The following is a 20,878-nucleotide window of genomic DNA, read 5'->3' as shown; positions in this document are numbered from 1 at the left end:
CTCTTGCTTACTTAGGGAGAAGTGCTGTACTACCCCCAGAGACTGTGGGTGATGGACGCCCTGCATGGCTAGGAAGGGGATTTACAAGGAGAGCCCACAGAATCCACCTCCTGTGTAGAAGGAGGGATGGGTGATAATTACTCCTCATCAAGTGCCACCTACAAGTGGGTCCTTTTTTCTGTGTTCATTATGGTCCAAGTATTTGGACTAGATAAGTGAATAGCTCACAGTAGACACTATCAATCATCAGTCAATAAGTATTTCATTATTCACAGGTCACAGACTGAAAACATTAATAGAAGATGGGATTAAGGAAGGTGACAGACAGTGACAGACATCTGCTCATGAGGCTAAGATGTTGTACACAACTAAGTGGAACAATATCTACATATAACTGCTTTTAGCTCATGGGGGTGGAAGCACATTAGGCTCATGTCTAAGGTCAAAGTGTCCAGAACAAGGCTTTCATTGGGCTCACCCTTAAAAAGTGTATTAACATCAGTAGGAAATAAAAGCTGCATGTAGCTCTCCGGTAGTGCAGAAGTGCTCACAATCCCTCCTCCACCATTTGTTTTACTTTCCTAACATCATTTTATTTAATATCTTTTTTTAATATTGTGACACTTTCAAGAAGCAGAGAGAAGATGACACAGGCTGAAATGAGATGAGATCCTTGTGTTTTTCAGGTTATGTAACTGCACTTCCTAGATAAAATCAAAGTATCAAAGTAAACAAAGTGCTTAAAAAATAAAGCATTGGTATCAGCAATGCTTTCACTATTCACTTAATTTGCCAAATTTGAGTCCTATGCAACAAAGATTAACACAGAAATTTTCAGTTGTTTACACACACACACACACACACACACACACACACACACACACGCTTTTCCCATACAGGGTCGCAGGGAACCGGAGCCAACCCAGTAACACAGGGCGTAAGGCCGGAGGGGGAGGGGACACACCCAGGACGGGACGCCAGTCCGTCGCAAGGCACCCCAAGTGGGACTCGAACCCCAGACCCACCGGAGAGCAGGACTGTAGTCTAACCCACTGCGTCACTGCACCCCCTTCAGTTGTTTACTTTTAACTAAAACAGTTATGATCTGTCTTTGTATGTGATATCGCTGTAATTTTTTTTATGGTGAATGACAGTGAATAAGCACACTCTGCCTCCAGGGAAGATTTCCAGTTGTTTTATTTCGGTTCACTGCTTTCTAAAACAGCCCACCATCACTACTAATAGGGTAGAGGTGCATGGTGAATGGTGAGACTCGAGAATCTGTACACAACAAAGAATCTGTACAGTGGTATTATTTTTTTTTTTAAAAAAAAAAAAACAAAAACAAAAATATAGAGAGATCCAAACACATTACCTGCATTATCTATGACTTCTCTGGGAAGACATGCTCTCTGAATTCAAGACACTCTCAGAATCTGAAGTCTCCAACCTCCTGATATCACACAGAGCCACCACCTACTCGCTAGATCTGATCCCATGTCAACTCCTACAGACCATCTTCCCACAACTCTCCACTTTCATTGCTAAGATCATCAACTCCTTGGTCTCCTCCGGCTGCTTCCCATCTGCCCTCAAAACTGCTCTAATTTCACCTGTGGTATAAAAACCCTCTCTGGATCCTAACTCAGTCCAAAACTATAGGCCAGTCTCCCTCCTCTCCTTTCTGTCTAAAACTTTAGAACTGGCAGCCTGTGATCAACTATCTGAATTCCTTACTCGGAACCATCCCCTCGATGGTTATCAGTCTGGATTCAAAATTGGTCACTCCACGGAGACCGAGTTGTGTTTGACTTGCCAAAGCATTTGCATGTATCTCCTCTACTCATTTCTCTGCACTGGCTTCCCATAGCTGCCCAGATCAAATTTAAGACCCTGGTTATGGCCTACAAATGCATCAACAGAACTGCTCTCAGCTATCTACAAGACTTGATCAACCGCTACACCCCAACCAGACTGCTACACTCTTCCACATCTGCCCACATGGTGGTCCCATGCACAAAAGGTAAAGCACAGAGGTTCTTGGTTCTGGCTCCATTGTGTTGGAACTACCTCCCCCTCTTGCTCAGAATTGCTGAATCTTTGCCCACACTTAAAAAGGATCTTAAAACTCACCTCTTCCAGACTCACTTTGCCTATGATCTCTTAAGTTCATGTAAGGTATACATGTTCATGCACTATAACTTTAAGATCATGCCCCGATCAATCCTTTACACAGCTACTCCTGCAACGTAACGTAAATCTTTTATATTAATCTCAACGAAAAAAAAAAAAACTAGTAGGAAGGTGATTAGGAATCATTGATATTCTGGTAAAGTTTTATGCAGCTACACCAGTGCATATGGTGAAAGTAACAAACTAGCTGTACTTAACCACACGTCTGCAAATATGTCTCTTTCTCCTGATGTAATGCACAAACTGTATTTTCTACGAGATGTACGTTGCTTTGGAAAAAAGGATCTGCTAAATGAATAAATGTAAATGTAATACTATTATTGTAAAATTAATACTGTGTCAAATTAATGAAAAAAAAAACAAAGCCCAACATACCAGTTGTGTAAATTGTTAATCTTTATGATTCACATAAGGGGATTTTTCAGCTAACAACAAAGTCAATTTACAATCTGGTTATTGAAATGAAACTCTGTTGTAAGCCAAGGCTCACTTGCAATGTTTTATTCACCTGACTGAAAAGGATGGTCAGTTATTTGTTTTGTAAAAAGCCAGTTAAGATTGGCACGAAAAACACAATATGAACGGAATACTAAAACACACAGAAGCAAATAATAAGTTATAACCCAGCGACAAAAGAAAAGCTGAAGTGTAAGCAAAATGTGACTATATATTCTTGCATTTTATAATTTCACTCTTGGTGCATATAACTTTTCATTCTAACTTGATTATTTCATTTGAGCCCTTCACTTTTCCTCTTGATAAAGAAAATATCTCTTTGTCAACCTTTCAGCATTCAGGCTTATAGCTTTTGAAAATGGAAAAAATTTACTTGATGTTTCTATAGGGGTGGATGGTCCTCTAATGTAGAGAAGCAGTTAACAGCCCTTGTCCTGCTAGTCAACAGGCTATGCCTGCTTTTCAGCCTTCAGTAAAAAAAAAAAAAGAGAAATCTGCACTTGATAAAAATTATTTGAAATATACACTCACATTTATTTATTTGCCTGACACCCAAAAGCAACTTATGATGTTAAGGAACTTGCAACTTACCCAGTTAAAAAGGAGCTGGGTGATTTTTACTATATCAATTCATGGTATATACTTTAATCAAGTGAACTACAGCAGGAGGTGAGATTCAAACCTTATTCATGGACTGCAAGGCACCTATTGGTCCAAACACAGATACCTCTGTGCTATAGCACATTCAGATCAGTGTTACTTTTGGAAAGATGAAAATACAGCTTGTTAGAAAAGCACCAGGGTCTTACCGTCATGGTTGGGGTTTCCTAGCGTCCATGGCTCATCAGAATCAAAGTGCGTGTCCCCCCCAATGCCAGGTCCTGGGAAGTAGGCATGTGCTAAAAAGCCCCCCTCCCCATCAAAGGGTGAGCTGTCGCCATGGAAACCCGAGGCGAATATGATTGTAATGTCCACGTCTCGCTTGCCGTTCTCCAGGGCACTGTAGGGAATAGCCTCAAAGCGCAGTGGGGTCACGCTCTGCCACACATCGAAGGCGCGCCGGATGGCATTGTGAGTCTCCACCACTCCTACCTTGGGGGTCACATTCTTTATGCTGCAGGAACAAAAAGGTACAGCTTTGGGAAGTTCAACACAAAGTACAACATAGTACACATGTACACAATGCAATGATACAGTACCCTGAACCAAACCTGTATGGTGCCCAATTTCATAACGGAAAGCAAAATATTAATAAGGTCTCAAGTAAATGACAGCTACACATGCATTTCACATGTATTTTCCATTTGATCAGTTTGAATAAATCATTGTAAAACACTTAATGATTTTAAATCGCTGATTATTCTACATTATTCAATTCAAACAAGTGGATATTTGTACTTAAGGGCATTCCAAGTGAAGAATATTTTGCCTCAAGTCCATCAAGTATGATGCCAGCTACTGTCCTCAAACAGATGCTCCTTTCCCATCAGCTGGACAAAAAAAAACAAAAAACAATGAATATGGCATGTCCCCAGCTCTACAGCAGGGACTTTACCTTCATCTGAGTGGATATGGAGGTTACACGGACGCCCATGTTTGCATGAGGTTTTACCCACAATCCAATAGTATCTTTACAATAGCAGTGACCATTAACTCTCTTTAGAGTATGTAAATTTGAATGAACCTCAACAGACAAGCATACTGTCCAAGGTATGCACCCCTTTGATAATTTGGGTAATCTGTGAAGGAGCTTTGTCAATGTGCAGGAACTACTGATGACTTTCCCACCACTTGTGGTAGTAAAACAATCTGCAACCCCACACACACCATATTCATTAGACCTCACCCTATGTGACTTTTTCTGTTGCCCAAAATCTAAATGAAGTTGAAGGTTCTATGACATTCAAGGTTGCAACAATAACAAGAAGGCAGAACTTAACCCCTTGGGTCACAGGGGTGTGGTGGTGCAGCGGGTTTGGCCAGGGCCTGCTGTGTGGCAGCTCTGGGGTTTGAGTCTTCCTTGGGGTACCTTGCAGCAGAGTGGTGTCCCATCTGGGGTGTATCCCCTCCCCCTTCAGTCTTGCGCCCTGTGTTGCCAGGTTAGGCTCCAGTTCACCGTGATCCCACTCGGGACAAGTGGTTGTAGACATTGTGTGTGTGAGTTTGTATCACAGATGTTGTACTGCTCACTCTTTTCCTTTTTTCCAGCCTGCAGGCTTAAAAAAATCAGCTGTTGTGGTTTGTAATGAGAAAAAGGATGGCACTTTTAAAAGTTTGCTTCAAAAATGTCAATGTTGGCAGCTTTGGGCTGAACCATACCATGCAGCCTTTATCTCTCGCAGACAGACCCCCGGAAAGGAAAACCTTCTTTTTCAAAAGGGCCCTTTAGTCAGCAATCCGTCACACACAGCTGGCCTGGACTCATTTACATTTCATCATTTCACAGGAAAAGACCATTGGGAAGGATTTCAAATTAAAAGACACCAAAATCTGAATAACTTGTTAAAGCCTTATCTATAGCTGCTGCCATAAATCAAAGTTTAAGTGGTAAGCAACCTGCTCTAAACACAGACAAAAACCCACAAAAGGAATTTCTTACTGTGCAATGGTTCCTGGTATCTAATAGCAAAGTATCCCTGCCAGTCTGTCAACAGACAGTACTTTCTGTTAATGCTGCTGTCATACAAACATCTTAAAATCCAGGCTATTCAAATTTATTTTAAACTGAGAAAATGCAACAGGGCCATTAGGACCAATCAAGATGACTGAGCCCATACAGCAGGTTGTTAGGGCTCCAAAATGAGAAATAAAAAAGACATGGTTGTTTCCCAAAACAGGGGTGCGGTGGTGCAGTGGTGCAGTGGGTTGGACCACAGTCCTACTCTCCAGTAGATCTGGGGTTCGAGTCCCACTTAGGGTGCCTTGCGACGGACTGGCGTCCTGTCCTGGGTGTGTCCCCTCCCCCTCCGGCCTTATGCCCTGTGCTGCTGGGTAGGCTCCGGTTCCCTGCGAGCCCGTTTGGGACAAGCAGTTCAGAAAATGTGTGTGTGTGTGTGTGTGTGTATTTAACATTTCATTTCCGTTCCATCCTTTGGCAACCAGAGCACACTGCAGCCATCTCATTTCCATGGAGAAAACAAGTACAATTACATAAAAAAAAAAAAATACATTTACAACAATATACAGTATTACATGTACAAACCTTGTGCCTCTTCAGAGGGTTGCTAATCCTTATATTAAATAAATTCTTTCATTCTTGGAGCATGCAGCTAACCACAGGCTGGGCTAAGTTATATCTGCGCGCCAACCACATTAAACTAATTCGACAATTCTAAATGCAGGATTCTTGAGAAAACCAGACAGTGTCAAAAAAAAAAGCCCCCTTTTAATGTCCGTATGCCATTGCAGTAATATGACAAAATAAAGGTACAAATACAAAAGGAACAAAGTATTCACGAAGGAAGACAAGTTTTAAACATCGGGTCCTTTACACTCTCACCAAAATGACTAATGCTTAAAACAGTACAGCCACAAAGACAAGAGTAATTTTCACAACATAAATCACTATTTTTCAATCAATAACTATATAGAGATGTAAATACCATACTACGGTATTGTAACGACCCGCGTTACTTGTTCAGTGTAAATAGTTGCATTATGGGAAATAATGTTAAATACGTGTGTAACCACTGGGGGCACTTAGGGGAAAAATGATGGGGTGACCGTGTCACCAAGGGTGTTAAAGAAAGGGACTGGGGGTGCTAGGCAAGCTGGCTGTAAGTGCAGGTCTTGGAGCAAAGGGGGTCCTTGGACCAAGAGCATCATTTCCTTTGTGCTGGTGTTTGAATAAATTGTTCGTCATGAACGCTGCCTCCATGTCCTTCTTCACCCCATCCAAATCCATGGTGCTGTGCACCACAGTATTCTTAACATTATACACTTATTCAGCTTCCAACAATACAATTAACCTTTGAACTGGTCTTTTTAGCAGAGACAGTTTGTTAAGCCGATCTCCTTTGTTATTTAGACATTTATTTCCTAGAGAGATTTTAACCTTTCTGACAAGCCCGTCTTAACTGATAACAGTCTCCAAAACTCTTCGAAGCCTCCATTCACCTCTTGGCAATATTGGATCTGTATCCAATACAATATCCCCTACTTTTGTTTTGGGGTGTGCCATCGTTGCCTTGCCACAATGTTTTGCCGTTTCATGACAATGTGCAATTAATAATTTTGTCACATGGTGCTCCTTAGGTATTATCATTGGCTGTTTGAGTAAGGGAGAGAAGGATGAGCAACTGAGTCTTCCTCCCACCCTAAGTAACCCATCTTTGTCTAAGAAAGCATCCAAATGATAGAGCTTTTTATGATCAGGCAACTGACTTCCTCTGCTTATCAGTTTAATTTTTTTCCTGGTTAGTCTGCCTTTGGAGGTTTTTAATAATTAAACATTCAGCATCCTCTTTTTCATTTACTGTGGAAACTGCACTTGACTCCTCTTGCTCATCGTAGGAGGGGTACTACACCTTTTGTAGCTCAAAACCATGAAGAAAATTTAGTGAGAAGGTCTGCCAGATATGTTTGCTCTCTAGTTTCTTTTACCAGTGTATGGGTCCAAGGGGGGCGCGGTGGCGCAGTGGCGCAGTGGGTTGGACCAGGTCCTACTCTCCAGTGGGTCTGGGGTTTGAGTCCTGCTTGGGGTGCCTTGCGGTGGACTGGTGTCCCGTCCTGGGTGTGTCCTCTCCCCCTCCGGCCTTATGCCCTGTGTTGCCGGGTAGGCTCCGTGACCCTGTATGGGGCAAGCGGTTCTGAAAGTGTGTGTGTGTGTGTGTGTGTCCTTCTGACCTCTGGGTCCCCTACTGGGAGTTTTAGGACATCATTAGTAATGGTCTGAATTTCCTTTTCCCACAATAATGCAGGGAACCAGTTAGATGCAAGTAGTTCCTTTTCTGTTTTTCCTCTTGAGGCAGTTTGCTGAGTTTTCATTTGTTGGCACATAAAACCACTGCTGAGGGCTTGTGTTGTCACATATCTTCTGAACTCTATTGGCTACGAAAGTGTGAAAGCACCGTGCATCATTGTTTATGTATCCTAAAACCACTTTAGAATCTGTACAGAAATATTCTTCTAGATTGGGGCCGTTCATTTCTTCTCTGAGCATACAGTTTACCGTAACTGACACTGATGCTGCTGTTCTAATCTAGGTATGGTGGTTACCTTTGTGGAAGAGACGCAAGACTTTCCCATCACAAGAGCACAGTGGATTTCTCCCCATTAATTTTTCACCCTCAGATAGGAACATTGCCCATAGCCACTGGTGCTGGCGTCTGAAAAATGATGCAATTCCGTTTTGACGACCTTTCCAAATTCAGCAGGTAGGTAACAGCGAGGAATGTCTACACCTTTAAGATTGGCCAAATCATTTTTCAACTCTCCTACCAGAGGCTTAGATGCTCAGATGCTCAGGTAGAAGGTCATCTCAGCCAGTACCCTGGTGGCACATTTCTTGCAGAATTTTCTTTCCAGTAAGAACATATGGGGCAATAAGGCCCAAAGGATCATAGGTGGAGGCGAGAGTAGACAATATGCCAGGACCTGGTTGATCTTTCAGCGTAATGTTAAAGTGGAAACTGTCACTGTCTAAACACCATTGTACACCTAGAGCGCTCTCTAATGGCAAGTCATTAAAGGCCAGATCCCTTGTTTTAACGTCTATCGCACATTCAGATGAGGGTAAGTGCTGTAGAACGGTGATGTTGTTTGAGATGAACTTGTGAGGGCGAAGAGCACCCTTTGCACACACTTCACATGCTTCCTTTGCCAGTTGAATGGCTTTATCCACTGTATCAGTACTGGGGACTCCATCATCCACATAGAAATTCTTTGCTATAAACTGAGATCCTAAAGGGTGTGACTGAGCGCTTCCTTTAGCTAGGTGTTTCAGTCCATAATTTGCGCAACCAGGGGAAGACACAGCACCAAACAAATGGACCTTCATTCTGTACTGTTGGGGTTGTGTATTCAGATCCCCGTTCTTCCACCACAAGAAGCGCAGGTAGTCGCGATCATTCTCTTGGACATGAAATTGATGGAACATTACATAGTACAAAAGGAACAAGGTGTTCACAAAGGAAGACAAGTTTTAAACACCAACTGGGGTCCTTTACAACGCATATTGCTGTGACATTCGGACTTGGATGTAAAATATAACGACCGCATGTGCAGATTGCATTTCTAAGTGTACAGTGGAAACTGGACAATACGGTGCAGATGTGATATAATAAACGCAGAACAAAGACATGGACGTGCAAATTAAGAAAAGAAGCAGAAATATGTGATTATAATGTAGAGGTGTCAGGAAATACAGAACTGGAACACAGGAACTGGAAAGGTGTACAGAATGGCTCAGACAAGAAAGAACTCAGGACTCAAACACAAAAATCCATGTGACAGGACTTGGGAAACCAGTGAATGAACAAGAATTGCTAGGCTACCACAAGAAAGGTAGTACAGTGCTGGTTAAAAATCTGCTACCTTGGGTACATTCTTTATTACTTTTATAGTTGTTGATTGTTGAGTATGAGATTATGAACAGGTGTGTGGGTTTGGGCTGATGAGACAGAGTTACTCCTCTTGTCGCAGGAGTTATTACTCATCACACGTAATATAAACTCCCCACAATTTATGTGCTGTATGGTGTTATTTAACAGGTACCTTAAAAATTTTGGTTGTTTCAATTAAAATTTAATTGTGCATTACACAGAAAATTTATAAATTTTTATATAAATAAATCATCCACATCTTTTATATCGAATTTAAAGACCTCCACTACTCTTAAGTATACGAGCACCATTCTAGGTTCCGTCAATATCTAGAGAGAATTGCACCGACATTAAGGATTACACATTTTATTCCAACCACTATAATTCTTATTCCAGACCAGATTATATTTTCATCCCAATAGCTTTATTCATGCTACAGGATCTCTGTCAGATCCTGCTAGTTGGGCCCCATCATACTCTTAAACCATGCACCAGTGTTTTTAGAAGCTGACATTCAATGAATCTCCCAAAACTAAACAATGGAGATTGAGCTCCACTCTTGGACAGTGAAGCTTCCTGCTGGGAGATTCCCGTAGCCTACAATTTCAGTCGCTACTGTATGGGACGCAGCAAAGACCACACTACGAGGTCTAATCATTTTGAAAGCCTGTTATCCAAAAAAAAAAAAAAATGGAGCACCTAGAGCAAGAACACAAACAATCATCACTCCAGGAGAACCGAAACTGACTATCAAACGTAAAGGCCACATTATCAGTTGGCTTATACAAATCATATTAGATGCTTCTGCTCTTTACGAAAACAGGGTTAGTAGGAACTTGGAAATAAACCTAATTCTTTCCTGGCCTATCAACTAAAATCACAGCAGAATGAGAAGTCGATTCAAGCTGCATGGGTATCTTCAGGTCTAATTACATAACTCACTGGTCATTAAAATCACTTTTAAAAAATACTACAGGTCCCTTTGCTCCCCTCAGGAGCAAGGTTCAAGGGAGAAAATACAACCATACATATCAAGTTTATCACTGCTTAGTGCCTTTACACAGCTGCTACTTTGGCATTATATGTGAATGTTTTTTGTAGGAGGTTATCAGGGTTCATCTATCCTGCATTTTATCCACCTACTCGAGCGATGAACATCGGTGCATCAAGTAGAAAGTAACAAACTAGGTTTACTTAAGAATCACGTCTGCAACCATGTCTCTTTCTCTTAACGTAATGCACAAATTGTATTTTTGCTGAGATGTACGTTGCTTTGGAGAAAAGCATCTGCTAAATGAATAAATGTAAATTTAAATGTAGTGTCTCAGATGAGGACCGTTCTCTCCTGAACTTACCATTTAGTAATGAAGAAATCTGGGACAAATCAATACCTTTTGGTAAAGCACTAGGCCCCGATGGTTTCCTTGAATTCTGTAAAAAAAATTCTCATCTGAATTATGCCCTTTACTTATGCCAGTAATTAGTAAGTGTCATGGTGTCACAACGGAAGGAAGTCGTCGGACCTAAGCGCGGAGTGTCAGGGTTCAAAAGGGGAATCCAAAAACCGTGGTCACAAGACAAGCTGAGGGTCGCTGATGTACAAACGTTACCAGAGGGACAACACGAAAGCCGTAATCCATAAGACAAGCAGGAGTTCGTGGAAGCCGTGAGGTCCAGAGAGAGAAGTGAAAGGAGACGGGAGAACAGGGTTGAGGACGGGTGGAAACAGGAAAGGTAAGGACTCAAGGAGCACACTAGAGCGATGATCAATGGCTGAACAAGGTTCTGCGTTTGAGTGTGCTCTGAACCACCCTTTTATTGCGGTCGCTCCCTGATCTGTCGGAAGCGATCCTTGCTGCGCCGAGGAGGGCGTGACAGTAAGATGTTTGAAGATGGCTGTATCCCCCACTCTTCAGCTGGAATTCAGCTTATATCAGAATCAGAATCAGAACGAGCTTTATTGCCAAGTATGTTCACACATACAAGGAATTTGTCTTGGTGACAGGAACTTCCGCAGCACAGACAGAATGACAGTGACAAGACAGATGAGAAGATAGATTATGTGAATAAGGGATAAAAAATATATAAAAATACAAAGTACCCAATATACAAGAATAGTCACTAGATACAGATGCAAGGGAGTGTGAGTAAGAGATATGATGTGATAAATAGTTATAAATATAAATATAGCGTTGTGTATTGCACTGGTTTACTCTCTAGGGGGGATTTAGCTGTTCATGAGGTAGATGGCCTGAGGAAAGAAACTTTTCTTGTGCCTGGCTGTCCTGGTGCTCGGTGCTCTGTAGCACCGGCCAGATGGCAAAGGTTCGAAGAGGAGGTGGCCTGGATGTGAGGGGTCTAGAATGATTTTGCTAGCCCTTTTATTGACTCTGGACGAGTGCAGTTCTCTGAGAGATGGGGGGGATGTGCTGATGATTCTTCCAGCAGTACGAACTATCTGCTGTAGTCTTCTGATGTCTGATTTCGTAGCTGAGCCGAACCAGACCGTTATAGAGGTGCAGAGGACAGACTGAATGACTGCAGAGTAGAATTGCATCAGTAGCTCCTGTGGCAGGTTGAACTTCCTCAGCTGGCAAAGGAAGTACAACCTCTGCTGAGCCTTCTTCACAATGGAGTCTATGTGGGGCTCCCACTTCAGGTCCTGTGAGATGGTGGTGCCCAGGAACCTGAATGACTCCACTGTTGCCACAGTGCTGTTCATGATGGTGAGTGGGGATAATGCTAAGGTGTTTCTCCTAAAGTCTACGATCATCTCCCCTGTTTTGAGCGTGTTCAGCTCCAGGTTGTTATGACTGCATCAGACAGCCAGCTCTTGGACCTCCTGTCTGTAAGCAGACTCGTCACCATCCCGGATGAGGCCAATGAGTGTGGTGTCATCTGCGAACTTCAGGAGTTTGACAGAGGGGTCTTTAACGGTGCAGTCGTTGGTGTACAGGGAGAAGAGCAGTGGAGAGAGCACACATCCCTGGGGGGGGCGCCAGTACTGATTGTGCGAGTATTGGATGAGAATTTTCCCAGCCTCACTAGCTGCTGCCTGTCTGTCAGGAAGTTGGTGATCCAACGACAAATGGAGGTGGGCAGAGAGTTGGGTTAATTTGGACAGGAGGAGGTGTGGGATGATGGTGTTGAAGGCTGAGCTGAAGTCCACGAACAGGATTCTCGCATAAGTCCCTGGTTTGTCCAGATGTTGCAGGATGTAGCGCAGTCCCATGTTGACTGCATCATCCACAGACCTGTTTGCTCAATAAGCAAACTGCAGGGGGTCCAGCAAGGGTCCAGTGATGTCCTTCAGGTAGGCCAACACCAGCCTTTCAAATGACTTCATGACCACAGATGTTAAGGCAACAGGTCTGTAGTCATTAAGTCCTGTGATTTTGGGTTTCTTCGGAATGGGGATGATGGTGGAGCATTTGAAGCAGGAAGGAACTTCGCACATCTCCAGTGATCTGTTGAAGATCTTTGTGAAGATAGGGGCCAGCTGGTCAGCACAGGTTTTTAGGCAGGCCGGTGAGACACCGTCTGGGCCTGGTGCTTTCCTTGTCTTCTGTTTGCGGAAGACCCAACACACCTCCTCTTCACAGATCAAAGGTGCAGGAGGGAGGAAAGTGGGGGTTACTGGAGGTGTTAATTGATGCGTGGGGAGAGGGTCTGAATGGGTGTGGGGTGTGAGACAGGGTTTTTCAAACCTGCAATAAAACTCATTCAAATCATCGGCCAGTTGTTGAGTTGACACGGTGCTGGGGGATGATGTCTTGTAATTTGTGATGTCTTTCAGGCCTTTCCACACTGATGCAGGATCGTTGGCTGAAAACTGTTTCTTCAGCTTTTCAGAGTAGTTTCTCTTAGCCACTCTGATCTCCTTTGCCAGTGTGTTTTTGGCCTGTTTATACAAGACTCCGTCCCCGTTCTTGTAGGCGTCTTCTTTGGCCTGACGAAGCTGTCTGAGTTTTGCAGTGAACCACGGTTTGTCATTGTTGTATGTTAAACGAGTCCTGGTAGGGATGCACATATCCTCGCAGAAACTGATAAATGATGTTACAGAGTCTGTGAGCTCATCCAGATCAGTAGCAGCAGCCTCAAAAACACTCTAATCAGTGCACTCGAAGCAGGCTTGTAAGTCCTGCTCTGCTTCCCCAGTCCATCTTTTAACAGTCCTTATTTGTTGCTCTGTGTGTGTGATCTGGTCGCCTAGCTGTTGCAGCGCTGCATTCACGCACGCTTGCAGTGGAATGTAAACACTTACGAGGATGAACGAGGAAAACTCCCGAGGCGAGTAGAAAGGCTTACAGTTGATGAAAAGCGCTTCTAGGTCAGGACAGCACACCTTCTTCAACGCTGTTACATCTGTACACCACCTTTTTTTGATGTAGAAGCATGTCCCGCCGCCACGTGATTTCCCCACTGATTCCGCGTCGCGATCCGCTCTGAACAGCTGGAAGCCCGGCAGATGTAGCGCGCTGTTCGGAATGGCTTCATTCAGCCAGGTTTCCGTGAAACACAGAGCAGCAGAGTTTAAGAGGTCCTTGTTTTTTTGGGAAAGGAGGAAAAGTTCATCCATTTTGTTGGGTAAGGAGCGGAGGTTCGCCAGATGGATACTAGGCAGCGCTGTTCTAAAGCCGCGCTTTCGGAGCTTTACTAGCGCGCCAACTCGCTTTCCACGCTTGCGCCTCTTGGAGCTCTTGAGCAGCACCGCTGCACCTCCAACTACAATGTCCAGCAAAACGTCAGAATAATTGAAAACCGGTAAAATGTTGGGTGGTGTGTACTGCTGGATGTTCAGCAGTTCTTCTCTGGTAAAACTGATTGTAGGAGGATAACTAAAGACAGGGCAAACTAACAAAAACAGTAAAACAACTGTGGAGCTCCACACCGAGGCGGCCGTTCGCGGCGCCATCATAGGATCCCACAAATTTGAAGATATTAGTCTAATAGATTACACTAGAAAGACAAAAAACCATTAGAACATTCCTTCTTTCGTCCAATCAGTTTCATGAATATTGCTTTGGTTAAATAATGGCTTTCTGTCAGACAGCTTCTCTGCTGGAAGAAGGTGCTAGCAATTAAGAAATATCCAGTAATCGGAGAGATGAAGAGGACAATGTACCGTTATACCTGAGACACCCTGAAACATCAGGGAGACTTGAGAACGGGACCTTGATGTGTCATTAAGTGACCATAAATAGTCATTTTTATGTGGTAAAATCCTCCCTGCCTGCACCTCCCTCAGCATCTAGGAACAAAACTTCAAGTTCATTCACAGAATCTACTTCACCCCAGTGCATATTCAGATGTTCCGGGGGACCCGGGGACATCTCAGCTGTGCTTTAAATGCAAAGCCTTTCCAGGTATACTGATACTTTTATTCTGAGAATGTGGAAAAGATACAAGTTTACTGGACTGGGATACATGCAACGATCCAAGAAACCCTTAAAAAATTTTAATTATCCCCAACTACTCAATTGATAAATCACAACACAAACTCCTTTCTTGATAAAGTTATGGTACATAGACTATGTACATAATTGGCAAAGAAATGCATTTTAATGTTTCAGGTGTGATCTACACCTGAAGTTCCCTCTGTAAACTTCTCCCACATGAAAAATTGATTTTCACAACAACATCAATTTATAATAGTGAAATTACTGAAAAATAACTATTTACTGCATTTCAGTTCTTTAATCATACTTGGGGGCAATGAACTGTATTTCAGAAAGTAAACATGATGTAAAGCTCTGTATTCAATTATGTACATAATTATTATTCTGTGGCAGTGGCGCAGTGGGTTGGACCACAGTCTTGCTCTCCGGTGGGTCTGGGGTTCGAGTCCCACTTGGGGTGCCTTGCGATGGATTGGTGTCCTGTCCTGGGTGTGTCCCTTACGCCCTGTGTTACCGGGTAGGCTCCGGTTCCCCGCGACCCTGTATGGGACAAGCGGTTCTGAAAATGTGTGTGTATTATTCTGTGTCTGGGGGTGACAGTAATGATGGGCATGGGTGGATGGTATCCACTCTAACCTGTGTCCTGTCCACTACTGAGTCCAGTACTCAATATGAAGGGATGCTATTTTCCATTTTCATTCTTTACAAAACACGGCTTTAAAAACTGGAAAACTGTACTTGAATGTGATAGAGGAGTTCAGAGGCATGCAACTAGCCACTCTCATGTACATGCTGTAGCGGCTTTGATAGAATTTAAAGCTAGCCAGGCAAACAGGTTTCATGTTTGTTGGTGTAAACCAAGACAGAAACAAACAGGTACTATGTGGAGAGCACAGGTGAAGATGTGCAGTTTTTAGCCATGAACGAAGTTGCTTTTTGTGGGCAACATGTGAGAAATGAGATACACAACCCAGAGGTTCACTTACCTATGGGGCAATTTCTTCAGCTCTTTGAGTACACTTTATCTAAAGATGGCAAATGTCACAACCCCCGAAGATCGGACAAGGGATGAACATAGCTGGCGTCACCCCCAGAGCCACTCAGCCGCATCAAGCACACCTGAACCCAATAAACACTAAATTGACACCACCTTAAAAGGAGTAACAGACAAACATACCTATGTGGATTCTTCATCAACTCTCTACTGCCTTTCCTAGGGATTACTTAGTGACTCTCAGTCTACGTTTACACACGTTTCTGAAGTTATGTTCAGAGTGTATTTATGTTCTAGTTCAGTGCTCCAGTCCCATCTGCGTCTGTCCTCCGTGCCCTTGTCCCATGTCCCTTCCTGGTCTAAGTCACATTTCTGTGTATAGCTTCCCTTACAAGACACTGAGCACGTCTCTTCGCTCCATGTTCCTTGTCTCACTTCAACCACTTTTTTTTTTTTTTATTTGTTCATATAATCACTCTGCTTTTAAGAACATCACCCTTTTCGTCCACATTTGGACGCACAGCAACAAACGTCTGTGTCCCTTTTACCTTTGGATGTGATAGCAAACTGAGACACACTGCCAAGAGTATCCCAAAGAAGACAAAATACACATTCAATAATCTTATTCTACATGTCTTTGAAACACTGGCAAAGTAAGTGCTTAAAGAAATTAAAACCAGCTATAAGCATGCCTGGGTTTTGCTTTAAGAGTAATAGAACAAGAGAAAGGTGCAGTGTAGAAAATCTATCTGTTGTGATTGGATTTGTTTGCAACTCTGTCCCTGAAGAACACTTGATTGGTTTGCTTGATTTGAATCAGTTGGATGCTGAATACTTCACCACCCAAATGCTGAAACACCTACATCATGGTGAGTACAGCGCTGGAAAAAATCATGAGTCAGTGCTATGATGGTGCTGCTGTTATGAGTGGAAAAAAGGAAGAGTGCAGGCACTGCTGCAAAAAAGCTGAGTAGGGACATTCTCTACATAAACTGTTACAACTAACTATTAACAGCAGTTAGAAGTAGTAACTTAGTAGTAAGTCATCTAGGAAGAACCATGTGCTAGAAAATCATATGACAAACAGCAGAGGAGCTTGATCAAAAGCTGGAACTTCTGGACTGAGATTAATTTTTCAAGGGGGCTGCTCAGAGTGTCACCATTAGTAACACATCTCTTTCCCGGTAACTCAGTCACAGAACCATTATACATTCCAAAAATAATGAGTTGGCTGAGACCACACATGTTCTTAGCCAGGGGGTCAGAAGCAAGATTAAGCAGGCATTTTGCCCAGCAGTGCCAAGAAAACATAATAATAATATAATAATTATAATATTATATATATACATGGGGGGTGCGGTGGCGCAGTGGTTGGACCGGGTCTTGCTCTCCGGTGGGTCCGGGGTTCAAGTCCCGCTTGGGGTGCCTTGCGATGGACTGGCGTCCCATCCTGGGTGTGTCCCCTCCCCCTCCAGCCTCACGCCCTGAGTTGCCGGGTTAGGCTCCGGCTCCCTGCGACTCCATATGGGACAAGCGGTTCAGAAAGTGTGTGTGTGTGTATATATATATATATATATATATATATTACATGTTTATATATTATGTAATAATAATAACCTGTCTCCTTCCACCCCATTCCAATCCACCTGTGTCCTGAGTAGTATGAGGTCTCCCATACCCTACATGACTCACCTCCTCATTTACTCCCTCGCAGCAGTCTTGTGGAACTGGTTATATGTTTATTTAGCAAAATATGCATTATTTCTATATTAAGTGTGGAGGATGGTTCAATCTTAGGAACCCTGAGACAGTGGGAGTGAAGCGAGGGAGATGGAGAGCTTCGCAACACTACGTGCCTTTTTAGCAAGAGTGAATGTAACTAAACAACACAGTTACCCGTCATAGCCCACTGTGGATATACTGCTGCTACACCGGGGTACACACTGTTACACTGATTCTATCGGACACATTCAGTGACATGGAGAAAACACAGATTCTCACATAAGACCTAAAAAAATAATCAAAAGGGAAAAAAGCTCATCGCAGGGCAAATAAATATGAATGTAGTTTTTGACTATGTTTTTATGTTTTCCAAGTATTCTTTTACCTTTTCAATAGTTAATACTCCACTGTATAGAATTAAGCAAAACTGATTACCCACATTAAAAATCAACAAGATAAATACATGAAAACATGTTGAAAAAATTTAATCAGAGAGGCAAAACCCATAACCTGTTGATTGAACCCAGTCTGCTCAGCCAGGGGTTTGATCCCATAGTTATTCAGCACTAGGCAGCATTACCTTATGTAATGCAGACAAAGACCTGCTGAGAAAATCACACTGAAGACCCCAAGCCTGGGATGTGGCCAGGTTGCTATAGAAACCTCCTCCTCACCTGTAGGTGATGTGCTTGTGCTGCCATTTCTGGCCTGTGAGGGCGTAACGCCGCCGACGGACGTTGAGCTTGGAGGCGCCACTCATCTGATCCGGCACTCCACACCGGGGCTTCTTCATCCATCTGCAGGAGTGGAGAGCAGACGGTTGACAGAGAGAAGTAGTCCCTTTGTAATAAACACATATCCTCTGTAAAAGTGTGTGATATTTTATATGGCAGAAGGAAATCATTGTTTCAAATATTCTTCTGAGGATCATATTTGACAGCAAAAAGTACACACACACACACACACACACAGACATTTGCAGAACCGCTTGTCCCATACAGGGTCACGGGGAACCGGAGCCTACCCGGCAACACAGGGCGTAAGGCCGGAGGGGGAAGGGGACACACCCAGGACGGGAGCAAAAAGTATTACGCAAGTAATTTCACAAATAGAGTAGGCAACCAGCTACCATTACTACTGCAGTCCAACTGTTCCTGTGATGCTCCACCCCCAAAGTGGAATGTAATGTACAGCCACAGCAAGTGACAGAGTTCTGGGTACCAACCACAGCATAACACTCAACATCTTCCCTCACCCTCGCACCTAGCAGGGTTTTACACCAACACACAGACACACATGGTAGAAAACAGGCTCTCACCTCAGTGTGACATCACTACATCATTACACAGAAGCAAAAAAGGGGGGAAAAATAACAAAGATTAACATCCCATAGGGGAATTGTGTTGAGGCAAATAAACACAACACAAGAAATGGGCAAGTGTACTGCATTCTACTGTGTTCACACAGCACACTCAGTATGCCAGCTAGAGCCCCTGATTTTCCACCTGTCACTGAGCACCAGCAAGTGTTGGCTGGTATGTGTCAGGAGCCTTCACACTTCCATCAGATTGTTATGGCTTTTATTAAAGGTTGATGGCTGAAGAAGACAGGACCCAAGTTTCAGCAACAACATGTTATGAATCTTCAACAATGATTCTGATCACATAAAGTCTGTGACCACGGGGATTTCAGCTCCAATTGTCAAAGTACCCTGAGCTGATCTCTGTTTGACCACAACGGTGCAAAGCCATGCATCACTCAACAAATGTATGACAGTCAGAGAAAAGACATAAATGAATGGCATGAGGGGAGTGGGCGATCTACTTACTCGATAGTAGTCCTGTCCAGCATCCCAGTAACATTGAGGCCATAGAGGTGCTGCATGGCAGCAATAGCCGAGTGCATAGACTGAGCTGATCGCAGGACTGACATTTGAGGGTCAGTGAAAGGGAGGTAGCCATACCTCTGCAGCCAGGCCTGTGGGGAGACAAAAACATAATGGCACTGAAACAACCTTCAGCCCAACCACCACCACCACATCATCTTTAATCCCAAAAGAATGAGTTCAAACAAATGAGTGCAAATGGGAAAAACAGCAATAATGGATGTATGCTTCTATTTGTTAGCAATCTTCATCTATTAGTGATGGTATTATTTTAATATCCTACAGTTAAAAGTCCTGTCATAACAAATAAATTCCATGTGGTTTGTGGCTGTTGGTGATCAGGCAATTAGCAGCTTGACATTTATCTCGGTTAATGAGAAGTGACAGCTGAGGTCCTCTAAGGTAGTTGCTGTCTTCTGCTTATTGACACCAAATCCACAACACAGGTGAAATTACTGAAGATCAGCATGGTGACCTGTCAATGCACCCAGTATTCCTGTGGACCATCTTCTCCTCTCTGCCCTGCTCTGCCTGGCTGGTTATCAAGGGCCCGAAAAAGGCAAACTGCCCCAATGAAGTACTGCCCCTTAGCAAAGCAGCTACCCTGGAATGACTTTGTGCTGCAGGGTTGAGTGCAAGAGCACCCTCTATAATCTGTCTGGATCAAAAAAATTCACTGGGGCATGAGGCAAGTAGCAAGAGGCAAGTGGCACCAGAAGGACAACTAAAGTGCAGGGAAAAGGCCTGCTCCTTTCAGTCAGCCCTACTCTGTGATAGCACAGACTGACAACACCAAGAAAATAACTGGGGAAGTTTTGTGAAATGATGGTGTTTAGTCAGAAGAGAGAACAAGTGTCATTCAAACACATGTACTGTATGTGAGAGCCGCATTTACTATTTGGGTGTGCATCTTCTGACATTGCCCATCAGGTCTGTATTAAATCTGCCCTGTGTCTTAATTGTCACAGCAAGAATTCAGGACTGCATGCTGAGAGGAGGTGCAATGACTGAGAATTCCTTAAATGCAGTTATTACACTCCATCTGAACATAATACACAACTGGTGGTTGGGGTGGGTTTTTTGTGGGTGGAGTCGCTGGGATGGCACTGTGGGCATGGAAGGGGGTGGGTCTGGGACGCCAGATCTCGCCGTTGAGCCTTCTGGAGGTGTCGTGGGCTCAATTCAATGAAACATCAACGAAGGAAGGTGCCCACTTGACAACCCCAACGAAGTGCACGCGGTGGCTCCCGGCAAGGAGGATGGTGTTTGCCCATGATGTGGGCTGATTTTTTTTTTTTCTTTTTGAATGGAATTGTTTGGTGGGGTTTCGGGAGGGAATATTGCGGCGTGGTTGGTTTGTGTCTAGCCCCCCTTGATTTTGGCACGAGGGGTTGAACATCTTTCCCTGTGTATTATTGTATGTTGGTTCTAGGTGACTAGTGACTGCTGCGAATAGGGCAGCTGGCGGCACGGGAAAGACCATGTGATGGCAAGGAGAGACTGCTGGCAGGAGGGAATAGACCCCAGTAGGGGCTGACATGGGCTGGCAACCTGTGTCAGCAGCATCGTATGCTCTTGTGTAGTGGGAGGTGCACCCTGTTCAAGCTATAGACACACAAATGTTATGAATACCCCAAGAGTCAGCGAGAGCAGGGGTGAAAGATGACTCATTGGTGGATATAACGGT

At 43.6% G+C, this 20,878-nt stretch overlaps 1 protein-coding gene across 5 annotated transcripts in view; it reads right to left on the bottom strand.

The window, feature by feature from the left end:
- mmp16b (matrix metallopeptidase 16b (membrane-inserted)) overlaps positions 1-20,878 on the bottom strand; it is a 65,549-nt gene that overhangs the window by 32,528 nt on the left and 12,143 nt on the right. For 4 of the 5 annotated variants that reach the window (XM_018758814.2, XM_018758819.1, XM_018758818.2 and 1 more), the window contains 4 exons: positions 19,135-19,283; positions 18,625-18,639; positions 17,981-18,103; positions 3,459-3,763 (listed from right to left, as the gene is read on the bottom strand). In XM_018758814.2, the coding sequence (XP_018614330.1) occupies positions 3,459-3,763; positions 17,981-18,103; positions 18,625-18,639; positions 19,135-19,283 (592 nt within the window). The remainder of the gene's footprint in view (positions 1-3,458; positions 3,764-17,980; positions 18,104-18,624; positions 18,640-19,134; positions 19,284-20,878) is intronic. The other variant, XM_018758815.2, reaches the window with a different exon arrangement.

The sequence above is a fragment of the Scleropages formosus genome, chromosome 10 (genome assembly GCF_900964775.1).
Source record: "Scleropages formosus chromosome 10, fSclFor1.1, whole genome shotgun sequence".
Taxonomy (NCBI): domain Eukaryota; kingdom Metazoa; phylum Chordata; class Actinopteri; order Osteoglossiformes; family Osteoglossidae; genus Scleropages; species Scleropages formosus.
The sequence above is the reverse complement of the archived record's forward strand: the minus strand, read 5'-3'. Positions and strand labels throughout refer to the sequence as shown.